The sequence below is a fragment of the Danio rerio genome, chromosome 14, assembly GCF_052040795.2.
Source record: "Danio rerio strain M-AB ecotype USA chromosome 14, GRCz13ab, whole genome shotgun sequence".
Classification (NCBI taxonomy): Eukaryota; Metazoa; Chordata; class Actinopteri; order Cypriniformes; family Danionidae; genus Danio; species Danio rerio.
The window spans coordinates 19,442,332-19,456,891 of NC_141034.1; the positions used below are offsets into that span (position 1 = coordinate 19,442,332).

Below are 14,560 nucleotides of genomic sequence, written 5' to 3' on the forward strand. Positions count from 1 at the left end.
AAAATCAGTATGCGAGATAAACCTGGATGACCTACTTCTGCCTAGATTCTGAAGTGCACATCCGATGGACACTATGCTATCCCAGTGAAGTGATGCAACTGATGAAGGTATAGGTAATGTGATAATTCATGAGTTCCATTCATACTACTCACAATCATACTATATAGAACATACTTTTCTATTGGTTGTGAAGTAAATTCAAATTCAAATATAGTACATACTTACATAGTAGGCGATTTCAGATGGAGCACTGATGTCATAAAAGCAAACATTTGTCCATAATGAATCAAGTCTTCAAGAGCATGTGCAAAAAATACAACTTTATTTATTGAAACTAAAAGCAGTCTGACAAGTGTTGAAGTGTCTTTAAATACTCAATATAACAAATATTTAGGGTGCATTATATATTTTGTTCACACTATTTTCAAATGGACGGAACAAAATGAAGCAGCTTCAACTGGAACATTTGAAATACCAATGTTTCTCTTTGGAAACGTTTCATAAAATATTTAAAAACATGATGTTGTACAACAAACTGAGGAATGTTTGTGTCACCAAAGTTTCTAGTGGTAAGATGAGTTTGTATCTTTCACTCAGATACTGCACCGGTGTCTGTGCATGTGTGTGTGTGTGTGTGAGAGAGAGAGAGAGACAGAAATAGATAGAGAAAGAGAGAATGTGTTGTGTTGGGGGAGATCTTAAGGCCAGAGAATAAAAGCTAGGGAGAAAAACAAGAAAAGGAACAAAAACTATAAATTATAATAAACATAAATTTCAAACAAGAGAGAAGAGAGGAGAAGAGTCAGTCTTACAGCACAAATTAGCACCTTTTGCATTAATAATTCATTTCAGAATCGTGTATTTATTTAAAATGATGGGTCAAAGACTAAAAGGGGTTTGTAATTGTAATTTCTTTGTTCTTTCATCATTAAAAATTATATATATATATATATATATATATATATATATATATATATATATATATATATATATATATGTATATATATATATATATATATATATATATATATATATATATATATATATATATATATATATATATATATATGTATGATATAAATATATATATATGTATATATAATGTATATATATATATATATATATATATATATATATATATATATATATATATGTATATATAAATGAATAAATAAATGAATAAATAACAAAATAAATAAAATGGTACACTTTAAACCACTGTGTTTGTTATATAATTTAAAATACAATTAAAAATATTATTTCACATATACTTAAAAAAGTACATGTGAAATATTTAATTTTCACATAAATCCATATTTATTATGTTCATAAAAGTTGTTTAACACATTAAAATGGCCACTTTACTTGTATATAATATGCTTTCTATGTATATAAAACCCCTTGTGTACATGTAATTTGATGCAGGCACCAAAATGGAACATCTCGTCTTTGACCCATAAATATTTAAGCGACATCTATCTAGAAAGATAAATACGAGAAAGAGAGGCACACATTTATACACACCTTCTCTTCAATCTCTTTGATTTGTCTTCTCTGCATGTCAATCTTATCTTCAAGCTCCCGGATCCTCTGTAAGCCAAATGTAAAATTACTATATTATACAAAAAGAGATTGAGATGTTTTCATTGATTTACGTTCTTTCAATTTTGACTTGCTTCAGATCAAATAGCATTCAAACCAACAATTCTGCTATTGTATATGGGTGGCATGCATGGGTTCTCCTAGTTTGCCGACCTATTTGACCATAGAGGTTGTTCCATTTCTTGAAATAAACTTCCCATACCATCCGTTACTAAATAGAGCCCATACTGTAAGAACAAAACATAATAAAAACTCAACATGTGTGTACAGCTTGATTAGCAACGTATTGTGTTATAGTAGCACAACAGTCATGATTTTGTATCTGCACCTTGGATACAGTGTAAATCCTGTTTTAAATGTGTAGACTTTGTAAATTAGAAACAGGATAAATAGTTGGACAACAGACTGTCTTCTGACCTTATTGTCTTATTCGCTTCCTTTCATTCTGAGTCATAAGCAAACAGCTTTTTATTTAGCTTAATATTAAAAACTAGTATTTCCTTATTATATTACTTTCACTATATAAGCAGTGTCATAAACACATGTGAATGTAAAGTAAGTAGTTTGACCGGTTAATGCTGTTTGTTATTCCCAATGATTTTCCCCATAGAAACATTAATCGAAAGTCCTAAATCGATCCCAGAAAAGAGCTTACTTCCACATTGTAGCAGATAATGTGATGGATTTATTCTGCAATACACCAACTTATCCAGCAAGTGTTTATGCAGCGGATGCACATCCAGCCACAAGCCATCTCTGGGAAACACCCACACAAACATTCACACACACACTCATACACTACGAATAATTTAGCCAACCCAATTCACCTCTACCACATGTCTTTGGACTGTGGGGGAAACCGGAGCACCCGGAGGAAACCCACGCGAACTTAGGGAGAACATGTAAACTCCACACAGAAACGGCAACTGAGCCGAGGCTCGAACTAGCGACCCAGCGACCTTCTTGCTGTGAGGCGACAGCACTACCTACTGTGCCACTGCTTTGCCGACTTAATTTTTATATTTGCTAATTATAAATGCTAATTGTACTCACTTTTTTTAAAGTTAACTAATCCCTTTTTACAGTGTCAGACTGTTTTAGTTCTCTGTTTTCAAATAATTACTGTAATTATCAAAATATTAAATATATAGTGCTTTATTGAGACTGTAAAATCTACAATTATAGCCTGTTTTTAATTTGTCTGGAAGAGCAGATTTATTTTACTGTATGTCATTTTGCTAGATACAGAAAAGCTGGGGGGGGGGGGGGGTGTAATATAATAAAGGTGTATTGGACAAAAGTGTTCGGTCAACTTTTATTTTAAAAAGTGAAAAATTAAGTCAACTTAACAGTTTCAAGTTACAATGGATTTACTTACTTCATTTTTGTAAAGTCAGTTGCTTTTAAGGCAATTAGGTTACTTGCTTTAAGGAACGAATCACTTTTTACAGTGCATGGTCTAAGTTTAGTTAACTTAAAAGATTAAGATTAAAGATTATACTTAAATATTGAAGTTGACTCTCACATTCACACACACACACTAGAGATGCGCGGATGGGCTATTATTTCATCCGCAACCGCATGACAAAATTCATCATTCGTCCGCCATCCATCCGCAGTAACATTTTTGACCAATTTTTAAAACCGCACCCGCCCGCCATCTGCTGATTGGGCTCTTTATTTGAATGGCTTATTCCTTTTTATTATTAAATGAATGTTTCTTTATTGATCATTATAGAATAGAGAATGACTTTAATGTAGACATGCAGTTAATCCAAACGTGCAAGTCATTAATTGACGACGCTTTGAAGTGACGCTAAAGATACGAGGACGTGTCTTTTCACTTGATTCGATTCCTCGGTCCTTGAGTCTTTTCCTTGCGTCCTTCCCTCGTATCCCGGTGGGGTGGAAACACGAGGAAAGAAAGCAAGGAAAGGAAACGAGGATGCACAAATAAGAAATGAGAAGCACCCGAGCTCTCAGAATATCAGCAGTGAACTCCGTCTCCAATCGGCACACAGGGACAAAATTAAATAAGTAGCCTAAATTAAACGCACTGTACTATACAACTTTTTTTATTGTAGCCTAATAGAAAACGCATTGACACATCATTTCAACGTGCTGCTATTTAGCCTACTACTAAATGCCTATTTCACTTTATTTTTTTAGTAAATAGATAGAATAATAAGACATTTACATTATAGCCTAATAATGTTTACATTTGTAGTTGTCCATAGCAACCCCAAAAACGTACCTGCTTGCCTTGCACATCTAATTAATGGGCACAGTTTTTCGACTATTTTTTTATTTATTATTTTTTATTTTTTACTGTGGATGTTATTGAGCTTGTAGAAATCGGAAACAACACCAGTTCTGCGACACAGATGAACCTTTATTTATATCTCTATCAGACAATACCTATTTTATATGCTAAAAGAAACAGGCAGTAAAAAAATATTAACATAAATATCTTAATGTAGGCATAGGCTATAGTCGCATGCTTTGGCAAACAGTTGAACATTTTTTTTTATAAAAACGTCATATCGTGCCTAAGCCTTATAGGCTCAGTCACCCCCACAATTAGAAATTAAATTAGAAAAATAGATTTGCCATCCCTCTTTGAGCGAACATAAAGTCTACATAAAGAGCATAAAGAGAACTAAGACACAAAACTAAGACACTGAAAAGAGAGCAATCCGAACAAATGTGTTTTGGCTTTTTTTGCAGATGACAGATCCTGACCTGCTGTGCAGACTGGAGGAGCTCCATGCGCTGTTGTAGGACCAGTGTGTCTGCATGCCGGCTTTGCCTAAGGATCTGTCTCCGCACTGCATCCATCGACTCTGCCAGCTTTGCCCGCTGTCTGTCACTCAAACTCTCGCCCACACAGCTGTCTGGATCCTGCTGAAGCGCTGCATATAATGTGGCCTCCAGCTCCTGCACCCTCTAAACACCACAAATACACATGTAAAAACACCGTAAAAATATACACAATAAAACTGTCACATGTCATTCACATGATTCACATTTACTGTATGTGCTGTCATGTTTTTCTTAAGTCTATTAATATGATTTAGCATAACATTTTTGTTTATATTTATTAGATTTGTTAAACCAGAAAAAACTTAATAATTTTAACATATACTTTATTGGTTTATTAGACTTTATTAAACCCAAAATTACTGTAAAAGACTTACTAAACAGATTTGCTACTATTCAGATTTTTTAAGGTAGACATGAAAACTTCTATGTAGCCAGAATGCATTAAACTGATTTCTCATTTGAAACATTTCTAACTAACTAACTAACTAACTAACTAACTAACTAACTAACTAACTAACTACTATAAATAATAACATTTTTTTTTGTTTTTCTTTGCAAATAATATAAATGTCACACTCGTAGTACTGCGATATGGCAGTACATGTATATCAGCAGAGTGCCTTAGTGTCCCAGCAGTGCCGATATACAGCCATATCACACTACAATGAATGTGATAATGTTTATACAACAGTTCAATGGCATAATTGTGTATATAGAAAAGGAAATCAAACACGGAGAGTCTCAAAAACCCCTTTGTATGAGAAACTACTTTCTTCTGCCATTCATTCACCTCTTCAGCATACCGTCAAAACAGCAGAAACCTTTGCCAATAACAAATGTCACTTTAGAACTAGTATTTGAATGATTCTCTTGCATAATGTAGAGTCTTGTATTGTCTAAGTGATGAAAAAACATATGAGCTTGGTCACATAATAAGATTTTAAAGCTGAACTGCATAAAATGCCATCCGTCTACAGAGATCTCCTAGTAACTAGTTATACAGTTGATAAATCCATAAATCGACACACTTCTAACATTTTTTTCTCTATACATCAACACAATGGATTTGAAATTAAACGAACAAGATGTGCTTTAACTGTAGACTGTCAGCTTTAAATTGAGGGTATTTCCAAAACAGGTAAATTGTGTAGGAATTACAACAGTTTGCATATGTGTCTCCCACTTGTTAAAGGACCAAAAGTAATTGGACAGAATAATAACCATAAATCAATCTTTCACTTTTTAATACTTGGTTGAAAAAACCTTTGCAGTCAATTACAGCCTAAAATCTGAAACGCATAGACCATCACCAGACGCTGGTTTTCATCTCTGGTGATGCTTTGCCAGGCCTCTGCTGCAACTGTCTTCAGTTCCTTCTTGTACTTGGGGCTTTTTCCCTTCAGTTTTGTTTTCAGAAAGTGAAATGCATGCTCAGTCAGATTCAGGTCAGGTGATTGGCTTGGCCATTGCATAACATTTCACTTTTTTTCCTTCAAAAACTCTTTGGTTGGATTTGCAGTATGCTTTGGGTCCTTCTCCTTCTGCACCATGAAGCACTGTTCAATGAGTTCTAAAGCGTTTAGCAGAATATGAGCAGACAATATTGCCTGAACACTTCAGAATTCATCCTGCTGCATTTGTCAGCAGTCACATCACCAATAAATACAAGAAAAGCAGTTCCATTAACGGCCATACTGTACATGCCCAAGCCATGATACTACCACCACCATGCTTCACTGCTTAGGATCATGAGCAGTTCCTTTCCTTCTTCATACTCTTCCCATCACTCTGGTACAAGCTGATCTTGATCTCATCTGTCCATAGGATATTGTTCCAGCACTGTGAAGGCTTTTTTAGAACTCTAATCTGGCCTTCCTGTTTTTGAGGCTCACCAATGGTTTACATCTTGTGGTGAACATTCTGTATTCATTCCGGTGAAGTCTTCTCTTGATTGTTGACTTTAGCACACATACACCTCCCTCCTGGAGAGTGTTCTTGATCTGGCAACCTCTTGTGAAGGGTGTTTTCTTCACCAGGTAAAGAATTCTTTGGTCATAAATTACAGTTGTTTTCTATGATCCGCTGGGTCTTTTGGTGTTGCTGAGCTCACTGGTGCATTGTTTCTTTTTAAGAAAATATTCCAAACAGTTGTTTTGGCCAGCTAATGATGGCTTGGTCGACTGATAGTGACAGCTCTTTGGATCTCATCTTGACAGTTGACAGTAACATATTCCAAATGCAAATAGCACACTTGAAATGAACTCTGGACCTTTTATCTGCTCATTGTAATTGAAAGAAAGAGGGAATAACAAGCACCTGGCTATGGAACAGTTTAGAAGCCAATTGTCCAATCAATTTTGGTCCATTAACAAGTGGGAGGCACATATGCAAACTGTTGTATTTCCTACAGCAGTCACCTGATTTGGATGTAAATACCCTCAAATTAAAGCTGACAGTCTGCAGTTAAAGCACATCTTGTTAGTTTCATTTCAAATCGATTGAGTTGATGTATAGAGCCAAAACTGTTAAAATTGTGTCGATGTCTCAATATTTATGGACCTACAGTAACTATAGATGTTTTTTTTTACTAAATACATGACAAGTTCCCTGCTGAGCTTGCCATTTACAACAAGTTTTATGGTGTTACATGGAAGTTAATTCATAATATAGCATAATGTTTTTGTACCACTAATGCTTCTCCTCTGGTTATAAATATCCAATAGTTACACTGCTACCGTACATATGGTCCTACCAGTTGGGCATGATCCAACGCTTGCTTTCTGTAGTCAAGTTCCTCTTCCAAGAAGCCTTTCTGTTTACTGAACAGCTCCTGTTGATAACATCAGTACACCGAGGTCAACGGCAGCAGAACACACTAATGATACATTTTTAATCGACTGTCATCAGGCCTCATCTTTCACTAGACAGGCTGTGAGAACAAACAGTTCAGCACATTGATCTCAGATGGCAGAAGCGGATGTTCTCACCTTCTCGTTCTCCAGATCAATCATCTTCTGTGTCAGCGCCGCTTCAGTGCTGTCGATCTGCTTCAGCCACTGCGCTCACACACCAAAACAATAAAACAAAACTACTGCCAACATAATAGACATCTCATCTTTAGAGAATGAAGGAGAAGATACCTTTTCACATAAAGACAGCACAGTGCCCGCCTGAATCACCGTCACCTGCTCTTCGTTTCGCAGGTTCTGTCAGGTAAAGGAGAAAAGTGAATTTCTCCATTGTGAGATACAAGACAAACGAGTAGACAACAGCCGAAATGTACAATTCTTACCCCATTATCCCCAAGAATGTCAAGCTTTTTCATGAGGTCAGGAATGATGACATCCTAAACCAAACACATGTGAAGGTTAACAAACAATAAATGATTTGTTATCGCACAGCACATGTATGACTTCACCAGAATTGCGAGTATACATTTCAAGAATATTCCATTCATTTTCCTTGAACTGGATTGATATACTGTACAACAAATGTGTAATTTACAAATTATTAATGTAAAATCATGTAAAATGCTTAAATATGATGTAAAACATTTGATTCAGTTACTAATTACTGTTGACATTATTGTTAAACTTCTTAAACTACAGCATGTTTCACCATTTTGTGCTGTAGCTCAAGATGCTAACCTCAAGCTAGATACCACATGACATCTCTAAAACTGAATTTTACGCATTTTTCATATTGCTATTAATAAAGTGAATGAAATATCACAATAACATACTGTAGTTGACAGGTAATCAAACAATTTTTGCAATGTAAACATTTTATAAGAGAAGAATAGCCTAAATGCATCAAATCAGATTACACAACATCATCGGAAGCAGGTCACATGCCTGTGTTTTACAGGCTCTTATCCCAATGTAACAGAGTTGACCAGAATGTAGAGACAAACATACAACGCATATTGTTTTTTTTTATAACTGAAATAATACAGAAAATATGTTTCATGCATATTTTTATTAAACCTTAAGTAAACACATAATACAGAAACCAATTAGACTTAATCACTTCAACATAGCTGATGCTGAATGTGTGATTCTGGAGGCAGAGACAGTCAAAAATAGGCATAATGAGAGTCTCAAGGTAATATTTTCATGAAAAATGTCCCTAAATACACAGTAAAACATTGTTTAAAGACGAATAACCATAACCTGATAACATGGAGATGTAAAATGTAAACGCAAATCTCGCATATGCAACTCTGTCAAGTATGAAAGTTTTTGTTTTAATTGTATTTCATTTTTTGAACCTTTGTTTTCTTGGCTTTATCATCAGTCTCTGTTTTTCTTGACAGACTATATGTTATATTTGTGTGTGTGTGTGTGTGTGTGCACGGGTTTTTACCTTAACACCCTCTTGTTGGCAGTGTAGCTGTAGACTACTGTTGTTTTCAGAGGCAGAGATTTGCAGGTTAAAGGCAGGAGAACGGCGTTCCCTTTCCTATTGGTTAAACAAAGAATTGGTGGTGAAATATACAAAGTATTCATCTCTGCTGAGAAACTTTTAAAGAAAGAGCTTACCCTAAAATGAATAATTTCTGAAATTGTTCATCCAAAAGTAAAACTTTTTTCTTAAGTTGAAATCTTTGTCAACATTTTCAAAAAGATCCACATACACTTTTTCAAATCCGTAAAGTTGGTGTAACTTAAGCTTTTTTATCACGCAAAATAATTTCAATAATATTACAGACCTCTTCATTTCATGATGATCTTAATTTGAAATGCACCTTAATTTAAATACTATTTAATTCTTGTTTTAATAATCATTGGTCCTCCAAAAAGGTACACATTTTTTCTAAAATGATGTCTAACATATTGTAATACTGTAGTTTTACTGTAGTGTGTTATTTGATATATAATTTCATAATGTGATTTTTTATTTTACATTTCCTGTTAATAGTTTAATCAACTCACATATGTGCAATGACATTTTTTTACGTTATACATGTAGAAACAATATGTCACATATATAGTATATTTTAGTTGTCCATAAATACAGAACAATGAGCTGAACCTTTCAACCATATTCCAGGGGCAAAAGTATTATGAAATTAAGTATTCAACACCTACTTAGTGGGTAGAAACATTCAAAGGCTAAATTAATTTAGTCTAATATCAATTTAAACTATATTCAATTCAAATTTCTGTCAAAGTATTTACCTAAAAAGCACAAATTGCTAAATTATAGTTCAAACTTGTTCAAATCACATTAAATGCAAAGATATTATGAAACCGAACGTACACTGTGTATTTGACTGAACACTGGCTCTGTCAAAAATTGCTTAAGGTACCACTTTTGTAAGTTGCAATTTGGATAAAAGTGTCTATTAATGTGTAAATACGTGTAGACACCTCTGTCTGTGTGCATCACATGAGCTAACTGTTATAAGAAGATACACGATGAGAATGTTTTAGATGTGTGAAAACAACCAGAAGAATGGTGTATATGAACACAAACTTTTAATTTCTGTCAGCCAGCCGCAGGGCTTCCAGTTCATTGTCATCCCATACAAAATTGCCACGTTTAAGATCTGATTTCTTTAAAAACAGTGATTTTTACTGCCTGGCTGAGACATGATATGAAGTGGGTATCAGACCAAAGAAGAAGCATTGCCTTAAATTATATTTTTCTGCACCATACTTTTAAAACACGGAAATTAATTTGAAACAAGTATTTTCAATGGAGTTTCTGCGCTAGTCTGCTGCTAATGACGCCGCCTGCGTCTAAACATTTTTTCATCCCTTTTTACGCTTTAACAATCAAATAATTGTGTAAGTCTATTTAACCGATTATATTTGAATTACATTACAGCATCAATGCTGTAAAAGGAACCTTATATAACTGAAAATAGCCACATAAAGCTTTCACCAGAAGTGTATCATTGGCTGAAAAACACTAGCTGTGCATACAGTATATCCCATTGCAGACTGCTGAATGCCAAATTAATACACTTTTAAAAGACTGTGACACACTTCCAAATGCATTTTCATTTAGGTAATTGCTTACATTTTCTTAGATCGACACCAGGGATGCTCAACTCTGTTCCTGGAGATCTACCTTCCTTCAGAGCTCAGCTTCAACCTTGATCAAACTTATTTTAATTACTCACACCTGAAGTGCACAATATTGAGAAAAAAAATATGGCTACTTTCATCTCATGTTTTACTTTAAAGCCTTTAATGCTCTGCCTAGATGTTGTGTACATCACATCTTCAGTTACTATTAACTTTAAGCAACTGAAAAATATGATCAAATCAACTGATCGAAGTGTGTACTCGATTAATGTTACATCAAATATTTCCACTAGATGTCGCTGTGTTGTGAAATTGTTTACCCTAAAAAAATACCATCAGGCTTATCACTTCATAACACTTTTAACGATTTAAAGACTATTTATGAACGTATAATAATGTTTTATTTACCTAGTGTTATGTCCTAGAATGTGTTTAGTATTATAACAAAATTTGGATTTCATTTGGATTTCAAACTCAATCAAAATAACCTTTTGAGTTCATTGAACTTGTATTATGTTTACCTAACTTAATTTTATAACTTGCATAAGTTATAAAATTAAGTTAGAACATGATTAAATTAGTTTAATAAGTTACAATAAGCAAAACATATTTGCTGTAATGACTAAATGATCATAATTTTTTTACAGTGTGAGTATTAAACAGGCTTGCATGAAAGGAATTATAGGTTTTTATTATTTATAAAAGGTCACGCTTGACGATTCTCGTAATTAAAAACCTATTAGGTGTGACCTTTGCCTCAAACTGTTTTGCTTCAATAAAATTTGCTGCTTATTGTTAGTTAATAAGGTAGTAGCCAAATTCAGATATTGGGGAGGATTGGGGATGTAGAATAGGAACTTGCAGAAAATGTACTTTATTAAACAGCCAATAACTAATAAAAGTCATCCTAATAGGCCCACAACGAATTTGCAAGCGCAGAAATCCGCAAACCTTTAACCCATGATTGAGTCTATTTTTTACTTGTGTAAATGTGTGTAAATTTCAGTAATATTATTGATCATTATGAAAATCTTCAAATGTATTATGTATAATACAGTTTGTAAAGTAATATTTTAGTACATATATTATATGAGATACTTGCCTTGTTTACCAAATAAGTAGATCTAATGGTCTATTTGCACAGCTAGTGTTTTTCAGCCAATGATGAATTTCCGATGAAAGCTTCATGTGACTTTTTAATTTCATGAGGTTTTTTTTTTTACAGCATTGATGCTTTAATGTATTATATTGTTAATGAAATATGTATTGTCTCAGCCAGGCAGTAAAGATTACAGTTTTTTTTTTTTTTTTAAGAAATCAGATAGATCTTAGACGTAGCGATTTTGCATGGGATGACAATTAACCTAAAGCACTTGGGCTGGCTGACTGAAATTAAAACTCTGTGTGCATATAACCAATTGGATTTGTTTTGTAAACATTAAATAAAAGTTAAAAATGTGTTGTTATTTTTTTTTCATTTCACATATTTAGTTATAATACTCCCAAAATCATTCAGCAAAAATCCACAGAGTTTGTACAAAATTCTCAGCAGAAATAGCAAAAAATGTCTGCAGATTCTGTCTGGCCCAATTAATAAGCAACTTTAACAGTTAGAATTGGTCCCTTTACTGAAGTGTTACCAAATTAATATACATTTTACTGAATCTCTCTTTAAAAAAAAACACACATTTGCAACTAAATGATTTGGCTTATACAAAATAAATGAATAAATAGACAATATTTAGTCAAAGTTTTCATTATTGTAATAAAATTGCAAATAAAAAAGTTAAATAAGTGTAGTGCTATAATCTTATATTTCAACTCTATTACTTCTAAAAGATCACGTTTTGTGTAATTTCTACAATAAAATAGGTCAACAGGATACACTAAAATGTATACTGAAATCTGAAGAAATGTGCAGAAATACAATGATCTGAAATCTCAATCTGAAAAATATTCCAAAAAATAATAATAATAATTTTACAAAATGTTTTACAACATTCTCCACAGAAATAGAAAAAAAAAAACATCTACAGATTCTGTCTGCCCCTATTTATAAGTTAGTTGACAGTAAGAATTGGTCCTTTTACTGAAGTGTTACCAAACTAATTTCCATTTTATTGGATCTCTCTTGGCAACTAGTTAATTTGGCTTATACAAAATAAATAAATAAATATTTAGTCAAAGTTTTCATTATTGTCTCAATGTAATAAAGCAGCAAAGGAAAATGGCTAAATAATTAAGGGTAGTGATAGAATCTGATGTTTTAACTCTATTACTTCTAACAATTCATGCTTTGTGTCATTTCTACAATAAAATAAGTCAACAGGATGCACTAAAATGTGTGCTGAAATCTGAAGAAAGTGCTTTTCTAAATTGATATGTGCAGAAATACAATGATCTGAAATCTCATTATCAAAAACACAATGCTCACAAACAAAACAGTATAAAGACACAAAACTGTTGGGAGATGGATGATATACATACATGACAATTAAATAATACTGAAACTGTGCATGTAAACAAAAACTGGATAAACATCACACACAAATAAACCACAACATGCGGGAGATGCAGTCAAAACCAAAAGATTGATGAGGAGTTTCATTCAAATACATTTTATTCCAGCCAAATGTATATCTAACAAAACAACAGTGGTATAAATATACAGTTATTAAAATAGAAATACATTTAAAATGCGTATGAAAATAGATTTACCATAACATGAACACAAAAACAGTGCATGTAAAAGGGGTGAAATGGGTTCATGTGTGTAACTTGTGCAGATGTGGACCGGGTTTTGCCGCCATTGTTTGCTGCTGTGGAACCAAAACAGATTCTCTTACTTCCAGTTCTAGAATGCGGAATTCAAGTAGTTCGTTCTGATCCAGAGTGTCTCGAACTTCTGAGCGCAATCGGATCTCACACTGCTCCAGCGATACTATCTACCACACACACACACAAACAGAAACACACAGTAGAAGAATCGTGAATGTGTGGAGTATATGTTGAGGCCTGTTTTAGGATATTTAAAGATAAAGGCTGTACCTTTTCTCTGAGCTCCTGGTTTATCCTGATGAGATTTTGTTTTTCTTCCACCCACTTTGAGTCCTGCGTCACACAAACCCAAACACACACACACACCACTACACATTACACTACAAGAACTTTCCTGTTGATCACTACTAATCACATCCACACTCTCATTCAGTCGCGTCACAAACAATCAGTGCAAAATATTAACAAAATATATACAGCTGTGGAAAAAATTAAGAGACTTTTACAAAATCCTCAGTTTCTCTTGGTGTACTGGATTTTGTGATAAACTGTGTGGGCTTGAGTTAAATGTGTATATTTATTTTATTCTGTAATGGATTGATATCATTTGATGCAAATTAAATTCAAATAAATATATTGTCTAAAGTTATTGACACTATATAACCTGTCGTAAAAAGTTTTTTCTTTCTTTTTTTTATTTGGATTAGGACCTCTCCTTCATTTGATATTTCTAAATCCATTTCTAAAATATTTTCCAAATATTTTGAAGAGCTCACACTTAGCTGATGATTGATTATAAAGCGAGTATGGCATGCTGTCCCGGGAGAAAGCCCTGAGCTCATAAGATCTCCAGGGCTCCCTCTCGCTGACAAGGTGAGGAAAGGTGAGGGAAGTTCGAGCTCAGGTTGGTTTTGAGAACACCCCCCTTTGTTAAGAGCTGATGGCAGAATATAATTGCTATGTAGAAATACTGCTGGTTAAGAGCTTGACTAAATTTAGATTCATCAATTAACTCAAATGTGGGAGAAAACCGGAGAACCCGGGAGAAACTCACGCAAGCACGAGAAGAACATGTAAACTCTGCACAGAAACAACAGCTGGCCTGTTAAGGACTAGAACCAGTGACATTCTTGCTGTGAGGCAACAGTGTTAATCAATGGGCCACTGTGCCGTCCAATGAAGGGAAAGGTGAAGGAGTAAGGGTGGAAGGGGGATTCTTCAAGGCAAAGATAACTGTAGTGAGAAACCCTGCCTCTGTATAGTGAGTTAGGAACCATCTGATTGGTGAATCATGCATTAGGTAATGCGGAACCAGCTGTGTT

At 33.9% G+C, this 14,560-nt stretch overlaps 1 protein-coding gene across 27 annotated transcripts in view; it reads right to left on the bottom strand.

Annotated features, from left to right (window-relative positions):
* Positions 1-300: 300 nt before the first annotated feature.
* The window catches only part of jakmip1 (janus kinase and microtubule interacting protein 1), a 66,530-nt gene continuing 52,270 nt past the window's right edge, over positions 301-14,560 (bottom strand). For 8 of the 27 annotated variants that reach the window (XM_087281307.1, XM_087281300.1, XM_087281309.1 and 5 more), the window contains 10 exons: positions 13,509-13,571; positions 13,307-13,405; positions 8,791-8,886; positions 7,718-7,771; positions 7,566-7,631; positions 7,413-7,481; positions 7,178-7,255; positions 4,345-4,548; positions 1,525-1,590; positions 301-749 (listed from right to left, as the gene is read on the bottom strand). In XM_087281307.1, the coding sequence (XP_087137433.1) occupies positions 699-749; positions 1,525-1,590; positions 4,345-4,548; positions 7,178-7,255; positions 7,413-7,481; positions 7,566-7,631; positions 7,718-7,771; positions 8,791-8,886; positions 13,307-13,405; positions 13,509-13,571 (846 nt within the window). In that variant the 3' untranslated portion in view covers positions 301-698. Of the gene's footprint in view, positions 750-1,524; positions 1,591-4,344; positions 4,549-7,177; positions 7,256-7,412; positions 7,482-7,565; positions 7,632-7,717; positions 7,772-8,790; positions 8,887-13,062; positions 13,406-13,508; positions 13,572-14,560 lie in introns of those variants that run through there. The other 19 variants (XM_087281304.1, XM_087281297.1, XM_087281306.1 and 16 more) reach the window with 4 other exon arrangements.